This window comes from Haliotis asinina, chromosome 10 (genome assembly GCF_037392515.1).
Source record: "Haliotis asinina isolate JCU_RB_2024 chromosome 10, JCU_Hal_asi_v2, whole genome shotgun sequence".
Taxonomy (NCBI): domain Eukaryota; kingdom Metazoa; phylum Mollusca; class Gastropoda; order Lepetellida; family Haliotidae; genus Haliotis; species Haliotis asinina.
Genome location: NC_090289.1, coordinates 14,261,253 through 14,275,580, shown reverse-complemented (window position 1 = coordinate 14,275,580; position 14,328 = coordinate 14,261,253). Strand labels below are relative to the sequence as shown.

Genomic DNA, 14,328 nt, shown 5'->3' with positions numbered 1-14,328 from the left:
TGCTCTGACAGTTGGAAAACATACACAATGAACAACGTTTAAAGGAACCACATAAAATCAGAAATAGCATGAAATATGTCATATCGTGGAATGGAAGTCCTAGTAAAGTTAGGTCCATGCCTGGGAGCATCGATCGATGCAGGTACAAAATTACCTCTTTCCTTGTGGCTTCTGCTTGTATAGCATACACTGAACCTCGACTCATCTGAAAACATGACCTGCGGTTCTGCTCCAGAAGTGAATATGTGTCTCAACGAAACGGTGCTTCGATCTGATTGTCTTCTTCTATCCCTCCCTGTACCCGCTCTGTTCCTAACACCTCGATATCGTTCAGTCACTTAGGAAAATACATTGAGATTAACCATTGTATCTGAACACTGTTCGCGCTGATTGACCAGGTGTTATTAAGTTCGATGCATTAGGACTTTCAAGTCCAGAAGTTGGCCAGAAGTTCGTCATAATTCGTGAAATTTCCAAAGACGTACATTGAACAGTGTATGAAACAAAGCCCCTCCCACCGCCAGACACGGTCTGGATTGCTGACGGACGGTGTACATTTACGACTGGTAAAAATTAAATGTTGTATTCATCGGAGCAAATGCATCATATCTTGGTGCCTGGTCTTGTTAAATCTATTTCGGACTGATAACACTTTGATATTACCAGTTTTGATGTCTGGCTGTTTTTTTCTCTTTGGGCTTCTTTCATATACTGTTTACATGTTAATTAACTGTTCAATAATAATTTTCGTAAACTGAGTAGAAGTACTTTTGTATTTTGATATCTTATTTTTTATATCTTCGAATTGATCTTCAGCTACGTGTACATAATTTTCTTTCATCTTTCTGTTGATCAGTTATCGAATGACACAAGATTAAGCACCATAAGTACGACATAATTTTGACCTATCCCACAGACAGATACGTATGTTTTTTTAATATCATCAGCGGTGTTTAAATTGTCGTAGTTTTCGTAATAATCATCGAAAATTGAATGGAAATAATGTGCATGTACCTGAGATGATTTCCTAGCTGGTAGAAATCATTTCGACCAAAACTAAATTTATGAAAATTATTCTTGCAAGACTTAATTAACATGCAAATCTATGGGAATTTCACTAAGGGTGACTCACTTATGGCCAGCTACTGTACCTCACCAGGATATTAGAGTGGAAGCAGAATATGAGCGTGTCTGTGGTGGGTAGACAAGTAGGCGTCCTCATAGAAATATTTTAGATACGCTTCAAGCAATATATTGCTGTTTTTCAGTTCTGTCTTCTCAGTAGTCATTGGTTGTTATGGATGCGTTTTTAATATATTTTGTTTACTTATTTCTAAATTGGTGTTTGGAGGGCTAGGGGGTGTTTGGGGGGGGGGGGGAATTGCAGAAAGAGAAAACATGATTCCACGAGAGTATGCACCCATATTGTGTAAGACAACTCTTGATTTATGACTGCTCACCAGTTTTGGCGTGACAAGTCTTTTTAGGCCGGCTGAACCATTTCATTTGCAGATGTTTCTATGACCCGAAAGTGATATCTTTCAGTTTTGCTCAACTTACTCTATCTCTACTCTACTCTATCTATCTGATTCTCTATCTCTCTCTTTTCTACTCATGGAACAGGCAGGCACGCACGCATTCATGCACGGACTCTTTTAGCATCAACATAGAGGAGTTCAATCTTTGCTCTGTACTGAATTCAAATGCCTCTTCATGTGAAAACCAGTATTGATGTAGAGGTAGTTTCCTTTCATGGCATTGACTCACATATGTTCCGGCGTGTGGATCTCGAGGTCACTGGCAAGAGGGAACGTCTGGGGACATTTTGACATATGGGTCATTTCTAAACGGTAAGGTTGTGTAAATACCCGACCACAATATGGACGATCCATTGTGGATAAACCTATGTCGGTTTAGTCTGTTTGCTAGAGCAAACCCTTGTTCACACATCTTTCATCTATAAGGCTTTACCCCTCAATGAATTTTCAAGCTGAAGGCCTGGGCAAACATTTTATCACAAAGGTTAGGATGATATGGCTGCTCATCAGTATGACACGCAGTCGTCGTGCGACTGAGGAGATTAAATGAGATGGTGAAATTCCGGTCACACACTCCACATTTAAATGATTTCTCTCTGATACGTTTCCTTATAATGTGACGGCCAAGGGAGCTTTTATCGGAAAGGTTTACTCTGCAGATATCACACCTGAGAGGCCTCTGTCCTGTTTGCAATCGAGCATGTTGTCGTAGACTGTAAGATGTTTCAGAACATATATGACAGCTTTTAAACTATGTACTCAGTCACAGACGTGAACGACACCATCTGGGACGTCGTCTCCATTTGTCTTGTCACACATAGGGCAACAGTTGACCTCAATGGAATGCTGGTGGATCGTCATGTGATGGTGGCGCTCCTGGAATTTCTTGCTGCAGACGTTATCTGGGAACCCCACTGTATGTATCCGCATGTGGTATTTCAGGGAGATCTGTTTAGGAAACTCCTTTTCAAGCACTCCACAGTGAAAGGATTCGGTCACCAAGTGGGTGGTCATATTGCCTTAGACCCGCTTCTCCATGACAGACCAAATCACATTCTCGCACACAAAGGTCCAAACAGTTCATCTGATCCCTCATAGGAATAAAGGTGATGTTGATATTTTTGTCCCCGAGAAGACCAACATAATTATAATCCTATAAAGGTATCCTGTCATTTTCATTTAAATCTCCCCAACATATACTCTCATATCCTCTAGGATCTAGGATCTCTAATGGGTACCTTATGATCTGCACCAATGTCTCTTAAGGATACCTTCTGATCTCCACTAGGATCTCTAATGAGTGCCTTATTGATCTGCACTAGGGTCTTTTATGGTATGCCATTACCAGTACCAGAGAGAATACGTGGAGATATGGCGGGTAACATTATATCCAGGAAGTGCTGGATTCAGTTGTTGTCCCACGTTACGAAAATCGCCCTCTTTTTGCAAGACTCCGTTCTCGAACAGTGACAGCCTTCATTCAGAGGCTCGACTTCCGTGACCTGCCATGAGCCCAGGACTGAACCCCTGGAACACATTTCAGACTTTACCGGGCGACCGATATTGTCACGCGTACCACCTGTGTGAATCAGCTTTGCACCAAGAATGTCGACAGTTTCTTGTGCCTTTGTACCAAGAATGTCGAGGGTTTCCTGTGCCTTTGTACCAAGAATGTCGACAGTTTCCTGTGCCTTTGTACCAAGAATGTCGACAGTTTCTTGTGCCTTTGTACCAAGAATGTCGAGGGTTTCCTGTGCCTTTGTACCAAGAATGTCGACAGTTTCCTGTGTCTTTGTACCATGAATGTCGACAGTTTCCTGTGCCTTTGTACCAAGAATGTTGACATTTTCCACTGCCATGGATATGACGACTGGAACGGGCTATGCGACATAGTGTACAGGCAGTTATTCAAGGATGTCGAGGGTACATTAGATACTGACTGCACATCGTTCCCAGGTCATAAATAAACGTTTATGACTCACCACATATACTATATGTTTCCTGATCCCCTGCCTAGTTCCACACTTGTAATGCAACATTTTGAACAAAAGCAGATAATTTGTGTGATCTGCCAAATCTTTGTTATAGTTTAGAAGTTGAAGAAAACTGTTATCTTGTGTTTTTTTAGTCAGGAGTCTTAGTCTTTTTTCTAGGTGTATATTTAGTCAGCTTCGCACATAGCACAATTATAGAAGCAACATCTGAAGCATCGGTATATACATGTAGATTATAAACACATTTAAATCATTGCATATTGTGTGACTACAATGTGAAATGCTTCATGTACCAGCAACAAACTGACTTATGTAGGTCTGCATTGTTTACGAAATTATTTTTATTTTACGAAACATTTTGTAAATCGTTATGCTATCACACATGATCTTTACTTTTGGACTTGTATGTTATCTCATATGATCTTTACTTTTGGACTTGAGAAAATACCAAATGGAGACAAACTTTAAATGTGTGAAGAAGCGTTACCCTACAACCATGCTTTTCTTAGATTTGATCGGGTCAAATAGCTCCGACATCCAAAGATTTAGACGCAAACAACTTCTATTGAAACACGTCTGAATGAAAAGCAAAAGGTCAAGGACTTGTCGGTTCGGAGTCAGTATCCAAGTGGTTGTGTGAATGAGTGAGTGGGTGAGTGAATGGGATTTCAGGATTTTGCTTCAATGTTGTTCCTTTGACGTGGAAAGAAGCTGAAAGCGAGGGTCTTGGACTTGTATTGATTCCATGAAACCCACGACTGTATGATGCAGACAAACAGATAGGGCGAATCGGCTTTGGAATCCACAGACATACGCGTTATTTGCGGAATGCGGTCCCTCAGGCCACAAACGCCCTTTTGTCTGAGTATGTTTCCATTTCAAACCCAGGCATGCCATATCAGTGCGACAGTGTGGTAGTGCGATATATAGTGTGATAGCGCTATAAAATGAGCGTTAACATCAGTAATAGCATACATGTTCGCACGCACGAGAGAGCGAGTGGGTTTAATTTTACGCCGCTTTAGGACTATTCCAGCAATATTACGGCGGTGAACGGCAAAAGTAGGCTTCACACATTGTGCCCATGTGGCGAATCGGCGTGACAAGCGAACGCCTTGACCACATGGTAACCCCTACGCACGCACGAAGGCACAGACACAAGGCGCTATAGAACGTTAAACTCCACGTCACCACTTTGAAAATTCCCCGAAGTGATCTGGCTAGTCTTGTGGAACATGTGATCAATCTTCGGGTCCCATGCCAACGTACCTGCCGTTACAGTCAACAGTTTTACAACAGGTGGCAAATTTTAAAGGCGAACAAAAGTACAAAACGACAACAAAGGCAGATGATTGGGAGATAATAACAGAAAATCACTATGGTAAATTGAAACCGGAATTCTAGCTGTTGCATAAAATGTTTATAGGGGGAGTACGCCATTCAAATTGCAGTGGGTTAAAGTGTTCGTTTGTCACCTCGAAGGATAGGGTTCCATTCCCCATATGGGTATATGAAGCACATTTGTGTTGTCCAGCTGCTGGGATATTGCCAAAAGATGCGTATTACCAAACTCACTTACTCACTATAACTGCAGTTTTGTCACAACAGTTACTGATAAAAAATGAACCCGATAAAGGTACATTTAAACGTTTTTAATTTCGATGTTACGGATCGTGATCCACATCGGCCCATGTAGTGCTGACATGTAGCCTGAAACACAAGAGTAGCAAACAATGTGGATTTATATCACAAAAGTCACAGGTGCTTGTCTGGATTGTGTGAGAGAGTGAGAAGAATGTATAAAGTTAGGGCTAAGAAGAATGTAATACTATACAGATAGGTCTGCGAAAGACGTATACAGATAGGTCTGCGAAGGACGTATACAGATATGTCTGCGAAGGACGTATACAGATAGGTCTGAGAAGAATGTATGCAGTTAGGTCTGAGAAGAATGTACGCAGTTAGGGCTGAGTATAATGTATACACTTAGGACTAAGAAAATGTATACAATGTATACAGTTAGGTCTGAGAAGATTGTATGAAGTGAAGGATGATGTGAAGGTACAAACTGAATGCTAAGAAACAAGACTAAACATTGAAAGGGAGAAAGGGATATATAGCTGATTCATAAATATTAGCTCTATGGTGACCAGGTTTGGCTCGTTGGAAGAGTTACCTGTTGAAAGATGATCTACTTTCCTGGATTTATCTTACCCTAATATTGCGGTTCAAAGTCGTAAGTTGCTCTGAAGCCCTTTCCTGTGATGCTGCTGTCGGTATGGAAGTCAATCACAACCCCGTACTCGATGTCTGGAACTGAAATATTCAAATTCCACACATAAACCCGAGTTCAGGAACAATGTTTGGAAGAAGTAGTCTGCTCTAATAGACTGAGTTCAGGAATTGGCATTTAGAAGAACTAGTCTGCTCTAATAGACTGAGTTCAGGAATTGGCATTTAGAAGAACTAGTCTGCTCTAATAGACTGAGTTCAGGAATTGGCATTTAGAAGAACTAGTCTGCTCTAATAGACTGAGTTCAGGAATTGGCATTTAGAAGAACTAGTCTGCTCTAATGGACTGAGTTCAGGAATTGGCATTTAGAAGAACTAGTCTGCTCTAATAGACTGAGTTCAGGAATTGGCATTTAGAAGAACTAGTCTGCTCTAATAGACTGAGTTCAGGAATTGGCATTTAGAAGAACTAGTCTGCTCTAATGGACTGAGTTCAGGAATTGGCATTTAGAAGAACTAGTCTGCTCTAATGGACTGAGTTCAGGAATTGGCATTTAGAAGAACTAGTCTGCTCTAATGGACTGAGTTCGGGAATTTGTATTTAGAAGAACTAGTCTGCTCTAAAAGACTGAGTTCGGGAATTCGTGTTTGGAAGAATGAATTTCCTCTAGTAGAGTGAGTTTAGTTTGGGAATTTGTATTTGGAAAAACTAGTCTGCTCTAGTATGTATTTTCGACAGGATCATATACAACATCATCCGATATTGATCAATGGAAGTGTGGACGTTAGGATTAGCGGTGACATCGGTATCTTTCATCTGATAACGTTAAAAACAGTCAAGTCACTGCAGCAGGTTCATTCATACTAGAAATATAAGAACAGCGTTCCATATTTCGGTCGATGTATATTCTCCCCGAAGACTGTGTGCCAAGAGAGATGGGTGTATACTCTCCTCAAGACTGTGCACGTGTGACAAGGGGGATGGGTGTATACTCTCATCAAGACGGTGTGACAAAAGGGATGGGTTTATACTCTCTTCAAGACTGTGTGACAAAAAGGATTGGTGTATACTCTCCTCAAAGACTGTGTGACAAGAGGGATGGGTGTATACTGTCTTCAAGACGGTGTAACAATGGGATGTGTTTATACTCTCCACAAGACTGTGTGACAAAAGGGATGGGTGTATAGTCTCTATAGTAACAGGCTGTCTGTCAAGGCGTCAGTTAAATCATCACGATGATGAAACTTGTTTGGAACACAGTACGATCATCCAAACAGTGCTTTCAGGTATGAAAAGAGGGCTGTCTAAATATGAGATGAGATGAATTGGAAAAAAGGTTACCCAAAGAGTACAAACAGTAAACAGTGTAATCCTACTTAATCATCAAAGCTACACCCACAAAACTGTACATTTCATGTAAATGTGAAGGGATTAGATAAGTTTAACCGTATAGAATTTTTATAAAAAAAAAATTACGTCCAGCGGAAGTTCTGGCAGGGAAAATGAATTTTAATTCCGAATGGCAGAAGGTATCATGTACCTGGTGTGCACGAATTACCAAAACATAAGCCTGTCATAAGTTGGCCGTTGTTTCTCTATTACATCTGAAGTACGTCTGCAGCTTTACTGAACTAAGTTGATAAGCGAGCCGTCATGCCACTTGGGACCCGAGATGATCCGGGTTAGAATTGGTCTTCAGCAATCCATGTTTGCCGTAAGAGTCATTGTGGTCAGGTTCGCTGACTTGGCTAACACATGACATCGTGTCCCAAGAGCGTAGATCGATGCTCATCATTTTGATAACTGGATTGTGTGGTCCGTAAACTCACTTACACTCTCAAGCCACAATTAGTTACTGGCCGTATACATGTAGCTGGAATCATGCTGAGCGCGGCGTAAAACTAAACTCACTCACACTCTCACGCCACAATTAGTTACGGGCCGTATACATGTAGCTGGAATCATGCTGAGTGCGGCGTAAAATTAAACTCACTCACACTCTCACGCCACAATTAGTTACGGGCCGTATACATGTAGCTGGAATCATGCTGAGTGCGGCGTAAAACTAAACTCACTCACATTCTCACGCCACTTGTCACTGGCTGTCACCGACGAGTATGACGTGCGTCTAAACTGACATCGACGTCCTGTCTAAATACTTACCCCTGATTGTCATGGGTGATTGTCCACAGTATTCCTCGTGGTTTATTTTGATGTAATCCGCGCAATGTCCAGGGGGTCCCTCTATGTCCATCGCGTCAATATTCAGGATAAAAGTATATATGCCGCCAGTCGGAGGGACGTTCAACTCCCAGATCCCTTCGTAGTCGTTGTGGTAGTTTTGAGGGTAGTTCGGGGTCTCTATCTTTCCGTGAAAATCTACCAACTGCACCACATTGTTCTCTATTGTTAGGTCTGATATGAAAAGAATAACGCCACATGTTTATTTGTAGATACTGCGCAGTCGATACATGCAGAAGCAAAATAACTCTCTAACCAAGCACGATACAAACGTGTTTCGGTTGATTAGCAATAAATATGTTAAACTGTAATACTTTGAAATGTTAGAAGTACAATTATATATATTTGAGATATGTTTAAATGACTGAAAAGTAGCGTCTTCCACATAGAAAATGTGAAAATGGTTGGACTGCTTGAGGAAATCTAAAATTGAGTATTCTTAAAAATAAAGAACATTAAAAAAACAATAAACGTAACCGACCTTTAACACATTAAAGAAATACAACTACAAGTAACAGTATCTAGAATCAGAAAGCAACTACAGTCGGAGAATGTGCATGCTAGTTGTTTTACCCATTATTTCAGACGTACACATACGCGGACGCACGCACGCACGCACGCACGCACGCACTCACGCACGCACGCACGCACGCAAACACACATATTTATGTTGTTGATCACGGGATTGTCTGGTCCAGATACGATTATGTACAGACCATCACCAAACAACATACCAACTACATCCACTCAAGGTAAAAAAATAGTAATGACGTACATTAATGCGCTGTGCCTTCACTAACATGGAGATCGTGTCCAGGCTACATGTGATAACATGACATTATTACTGTCTCATGTGATCACTCTATCTGCATACCGAGCGGTGGGTTAGCCTAGTGATTAATGCGTTTGCTCTTTACTCCGAAAACCTTTGCTCGATTCCCAACATAGGTACAGTGTGTCAATCCCATTTCTGGAGTCTCCGGGCGTGATATTGCGGGAATGTTGCTAAACACGGAGCGAAACCAAACTCACGCCCTCACTCACTCACTTACCGCATTCACAATTTACATTGCATAATATGGGCAGAATTCCATTAAAATAGGACAATGCCCTTGAACACGGAACACGGATACAGTGTTGAATTAATGCTCATTACAAACACGTTGAGTGAAGTGTTTACGAAAATATACCAAAGTGAATTTAACTTCAATTCCAATAATTTCCAATAATTGGATTGTTTTCTTTAGTCTGGAAATGAAATGATGACATATAACTTTGTATCCGGTTAACATTTGTCAACGGAAACCCAGTCTTGTTGGAATCGATTAGAAAACTTTAACTGAAACCTGTCCTTAAGCAAGAGTTGACCCAAGTAGGTGAACTTACAGTAACAACAAATTATGTAAATATATAAAGACTCACCTGTAGCTGCTGCTGAGATCACGCCCAGGAGGAAGCATGCGAAGACAACCTTGGCATCCATGCTCTGAAAAGTCAGAATCACGAGTGAGTAAGCTTGATTTCACCTCGCTTTAAGCAATATTTCAGCAATACCCAGTTGAGGGACATCAGACTGTCTGTCAGCATATTAAAATATGTGTATAGTATAACTTTACGTTGTCATCCTTGGGTGCCATTGATTATAAACAAAGTTGTCATTAACGCAGGCAGTTACGTCTAGTTGATGTAAAAGGCCATTCAGTATCCTCGTTTTATGGCAGGGGAGAGTCCAGAGACAGACAAACAGCAAGAAGTACGGGTAACCCCGCAGCAAACTACGCAGCAAACGACACAACAAACCATGCAGCAAACAACACAACAAACCATACAGCAAACAACACAACAAACCATGCAGCAAACAACACAACAAACCATGCAGCAAACAATACAGCAAACAACACAACAAACCACGCAGCAAACAACACAACAAACCACGCAGCAAACAACACAGCAAACAACACAACAAACCACGCAGCAAACGACATAACAAACCATGCAGCAAACAATACAGCACACCGCGCGGCAAACAATTAAGCAAACAACACAACAAACCATGTAGCAAACAACACAACAGACCACGCAGCAAACGACAGAGCAAACAACACAACAAACGATGCAGCAAACAACACAACAAACCACGCAGCGAACAACACAACAAACCACGCAGCAAACAACACAACAAGGAACCCAACAAACCATGCAGCAAACAACACAGCAGACCACGCAGCACACAACAGAGCAAACAACACAACAAACAATACAGCAAACAACACAACAAGCCACCCAGCAAACAACACAGCAAACCACACAGTAAACATCATAACAAACCATGCAGCAAACAACACAACAAACCACTCAGCAAACAACACAACAAACCATGCAGCAAACAACACAACAAACCATGCAGCAAACAACACAACAAACCATGCAGCAAACAATACAGCAAACAACACAACAAACCACGCAGCAAACAACACAACAAACCACGCAGCAAACAACACAGCAAACAACACAACAAACCACGCAGCAAACGACATAACAAACCATGCAGCAAACAATACAGCACACCGCGCGGCAAACAATTAAGCAAACAACACAACAAACCATGTAGCAAACAACACAACAGACCACGCAGCAAACGACAGAGCAAACAACACAACAAACGATGCAGCAAACAACACAACAAACCACGCAGCGAACAACACAACAAACCACGCAGCAAACAACACAACAAGGAACCCAACAAACCATGCAGCAAACAACACAGCAGACCACGCAGCACACAACAGAGCAAACAACACAACAAACAATACAGCAAACAACACAACAAGCCACCCAGCAAACAACACAGCAAACCACACAGTAAACATCATAACAAACCATGCAGCAAACAACACAACAAACCACTCAGCAAACAACACAACAAACCATGCAGCAAACAACACAACAAACCATGCAGCAAACAACACAACAAACCATGCAGCAAACAATACAGCAAACAACACAACAAACCACGCAGCAAACAACACAACAAACCACGCAGCAAACAACACAGCAAACAACACAACAAACCACGCAGCAAACGACATAACAAACCATGCAGCAAACAATACAGCACACCGCGCGGCAAACAATTAAGCAAACAACACAACAAACCATGTAGCAAACAACACAACAGACCACGCAGCAAACGACAGAACAAACCACGCAGCGAACAACACAACAAACCACGCAGCAAACAACACAACAAGGAACCCAACAAACCATGCAGCAAACAACACAGCAGACCACGCAGCAAGCAACACAGCAGACCATGCAGCAAACAACACAAGAAACCATGCAGCAAACAACACAGCAGACCATGCAGCAAACAACACAAGAAACCATGCAGCAAACAATGCAGCAGACCATGCAGCAAACAACACAGCAAACCATGCAGCAAACAACACAACAAACCACGCAGCAAACAACACAGCAGACCATTCAGCAAACAATACAGCAGACCATGCAGCAAACAATACAACAAACCACGCAGCAAACAACACAGCAGACCATGCAGCAAACAACACAACAAACCAAGAAGCAAACAACACAGCAGACCATGCAGCAAACAACACAACAAACGATGCAGGAAACAACACAACAAACCACGCAGCAAACAATACAACAAAGCATGCAGCAAACAACACAACAAACCACGCAGCCAAGAGCACAAGAACCCACGCAGTAAACAACACAGTAGACCATGTAGCAAACAATACAGCAGACCATGCAGCAAACAACACAAGAAACCATGCAGCAAACAACACAGCAGACCATGCAGCAAACAACACAAGAAACCATGCAGCAAACAATGCAGCAGACCATGCAGCAAAGAGCACAACAAACCACGCAGCAAGCAACACAGTAAACAACACAGCAAACAACACAAAAAGCCACGCAGCAAACAACACAGCAAAACATGCAGCAAACAACACAACAAACCATGCAGCAAACAACACAACAAACATTACAGCAAAACACATTACAGCAAACAACACAACAAGCCACGCAGCAAACAACACAGCAGACCATACAGCAAACAACACAACAAACCACGCAGCAAACAACACAGCAGACCATGCAGCAAACAATACAGCAAACAATACAACAAACCATACAGTAAATAACACACGCAGTCAAGAGCACAAGAAACCATGCAGCAAACAACACAGTAGACCACGCAGCAAACAACACAACAAACCACGCAGCAAACAACACAACAAACCACGCAGCAAACAACACAACAAGCCACGCAGCAAACAACACAACAAACCATGCAGCAAACAACACAACAAACCACGCAGCAAACAACACAACAAACCACGCAGCAAATAACACAACAAACCACGCAGCAAACAACACAGCAAACCACGCAGCAAACAACACAGCAGACCATGCAGCAAACAACACAACAAACAACGCAGCAAACAATACAGCAAACCATGCAGCAAACAACACAGCAGACCATGCAGCAAACAACACAACAAACAACGCAGCAAACAATACAGCAGACCATGCAGCAAACAACACAACAAACCATGCAGCAAACAATGAAGCAGACGACGCAGCAAACAACACAGCAAACCATGCAGGAAACAACACAACAAACCACGCAGCAAACAACACAGCAGACCATGCAGCAAACAACACAACATACCATGCAGCAAACAACACAGCAAACCATGCAGCAAGCAACACAGCAGACCATGCAGCAAACAACACAACAAACCACGCAGCAAACCATGCAGCAAACAACACAGCAAACAATACAACAAACAACGCAGCAAACAACACAACAAACCATGTAGGAAACAACACAACAGACCATGCACCAAACAATACAACAAACCACACAGCAAACAGCACAACAGACCATGCACCAAACAATACAACAAACCACGCAGCAAACAACACAGCAAACCATGCAGCAAACAATACAACAAACCATGCAGGAAGCAACACAGCAGACCATGCAGCAAACAACACAACAAACCATGCAGCAAGCAACAGAACAGACCATGCAGCAAACAACACAGCAAACCATGCAGCAAACAACACAACAAACCACGCAGCAAACAACACAGCAGACCATGCAGCAAACAACACAACAAACCACGCAGCAAACAACACAGCAGACCATGCAGCAAACAACACAACAAACCATGCAGCAAACAACACAGCAAACCACGCAGCAAGCAACACAGCAAACAGTACAGCAAAAAAACAAACAAAAAAACAATACAGGAAGCAACCCAGGAAACAACACGGCAAACAGCACAGCAAGCTATGCAGCAAACAACGCAGCAAACAACACAGCAAACAGTACAGCAAACAACACAATAAACCTCGCTGCAAGTTACACAGCTTGCCACATAGCAAGCACCATGAAAGCCATGTAGAAAGCAAGCCACGCAGCGAGCCGTGCGTGAAATGGTGACTCTTGTTTATCCCTACAAAATGCAGAATCGTGAATAAATGTTCTAAGAGAGGAAAATCATACATGACATGCTCCTCTTTTCGAACACCTGTATCATCACTATTTGACAGGGATTCATCAGCAACGGCTCATGACAGAGCTGACATCGAACAATAAATATTTCTTTTTACAACAAGAGGGGTTACCATTTGTCTTGTGGTTTACACTACCTACCATACCTGTTGTTCTTAGAATGAAATACCAGGAAAAGCCACTTTTCAATAAATATCTCATAAACACGAAAATGGGACATATGGCCAAAGAATAATAATTTTAATGTAATTCAATCTAATGTAATATAGTGTGGGTACAAACATACCTGTGCGTATAAGCCGGGAAGAAGTGATTCCAGCAGGACAACGAGTCTGAAGATGGCACAGATGGCAGCAACAGAGTTGATGTTAACCTTTCAACATGACGGCATTGATTAAACAGTTTGAGTGGAAGAACTGGAGGGGTGGTGAACATGTTTGAGCTATTGACATCCCGGTTGATGTCATTGTCGCATATTAATGTCGTGAACAAAAAGGGGCGGTGAGGTAGTCTAGTGGTTAAACCGTTCGCTCGTCACGCCGGGTCAAGACCGGGCTCGATTCCCTACTTGGGTACAATGTGCGATGCTCATCTTATGGTGTCTCATACCGTGATATTGCTGGAATATTGCTAATAGCGGCGTAAAACTAAACTCACTAACAGACTCACGGACAAAAAGGGATAATGTACGTTTCAGTGGTGTGTATCCTTATTTTTTTAAACGCTTTCTGGTTAAGATATTCTGTTTTCACTTTATATGGTTCAAGTTTC

The 14,328-nt window shown here is 42.0% G+C and overlaps 4 protein-coding genes and 1 pseudogene across 5 annotated transcripts; 3 read left to right on the top strand and 2 right to left on the bottom strand.

Annotated features, from left to right (window-relative positions):
• Window positions 1–1,676: 1,676 nt before the first annotated feature.
• Window positions 1,677–3,397, bottom strand: LOC137297932 (zinc finger protein 454-like; annotated as a pseudogene).
• A 1,772-nt stretch (window positions 3,398–5,169) lies between these two features.
• Window positions 5,170–13,966, bottom strand: LOC137298928 (zinc metalloproteinase nas-39-like). Of its 2 annotated transcripts, XM_067831310.1 has the most exons (5): window positions 13,844–13,966; window positions 9,429–9,492; window positions 7,929–8,180; window positions 5,747–5,848; window positions 5,170–5,242 (listed from the first exon to the last, which is right to left on the bottom strand). In XM_067831310.1, the coding sequence occupies exons 2-4, from the start codon at window positions 9,487–9,489 to the stop codon at window positions 5,748–5,750; spliced, it is 414 nt and encodes a 137-aa protein (XP_067687411.1). In that variant the 5' UTR covers window positions 9,490–9,492; window positions 13,844–13,966; the 3' UTR covers window positions 5,170–5,242; window position 5,747. The 2 variants fall into 2 exon arrangements, with proteins under 2 accessions (XP_067687411.1, XP_067687412.1); XM_067831311.1 differs by lacking the exon at window positions 13,844–13,966 and having other exon boundaries at window positions 9,429–9,605.
• On the top strand, window positions 11,272–11,736 carry LOC137297930 (uncharacterized). The gene has a single exon (XM_067829922.1). It carries the CDS (start codon window positions 11,272–11,274, stop codon window positions 11,734–11,736), a length of 465 nt encoding a protein of 154 aa, XP_067686023.1.
• Window positions 12,323–12,856, top strand: LOC137297929 (probable basic-leucine zipper transcription factor Q). The gene has a single exon (XM_067829921.1). The coding sequence runs from the start codon at window positions 12,323–12,325 to the stop codon at window positions 12,854–12,856; it is 534 nt and encodes a 177-aa protein (XP_067686022.1).
• LOC137297928 (uncharacterized) lies at window positions 12,995–13,447 on the top strand. The gene has a single exon (XM_067829920.1). The coding sequence runs from the start codon at window positions 12,995–12,997 to the stop codon at window positions 13,445–13,447; it is 453 nt and encodes a 150-aa protein (XP_067686021.1).
• Window positions 13,967–14,328: the final 362 nt, after the last annotated feature.

What these genes read in the sequence shown, in the direction of transcription:
- LOC137297930 (XM_067829922.1), top strand. Translation starts at nt 11,272, where the DNA reads ATGCAGCAAACAACACAGCAGACCACGCAGCAAGCAACACAGCAGACC.
- LOC137297928 (XM_067829920.1), top strand. Translation starts at nt 12,995, where the DNA reads ATGCAGGAAGCAACACAGCAGACCATGCAGCAAACAACACAACAAACC.
- LOC137297929 (XM_067829921.1), top strand. Translation starts at nt 12,323, where the DNA reads ATGCAGCAAACAACACAACAAACCACGCAGCAAACAACACAACAAACC.
- LOC137298928 (XM_067831310.1), bottom strand. Translation starts at nt 9,489, where the DNA reads ATGGATGCCAAGGTTGTCTTCGCATGCTTCCTCCTGGGCGTGATCTCA. An exon ending in GATCTCAGCAGCAGCTACAG is followed by an intron (nt 8,181 to 9,428) that starts GTGAGTCTTTAT and finishes TTTTCATATCAG; the next exon opens with ACCTAACAATAGAGAACAAT. An exon ending in ATCACCCATGACAATCAGGG is followed by an intron (nt 5,849 to 7,928) that starts GTAAGTATTTAG and finishes TGAATATTTCAG; the next exon opens with TTCCAGACATCGAGTACGGG.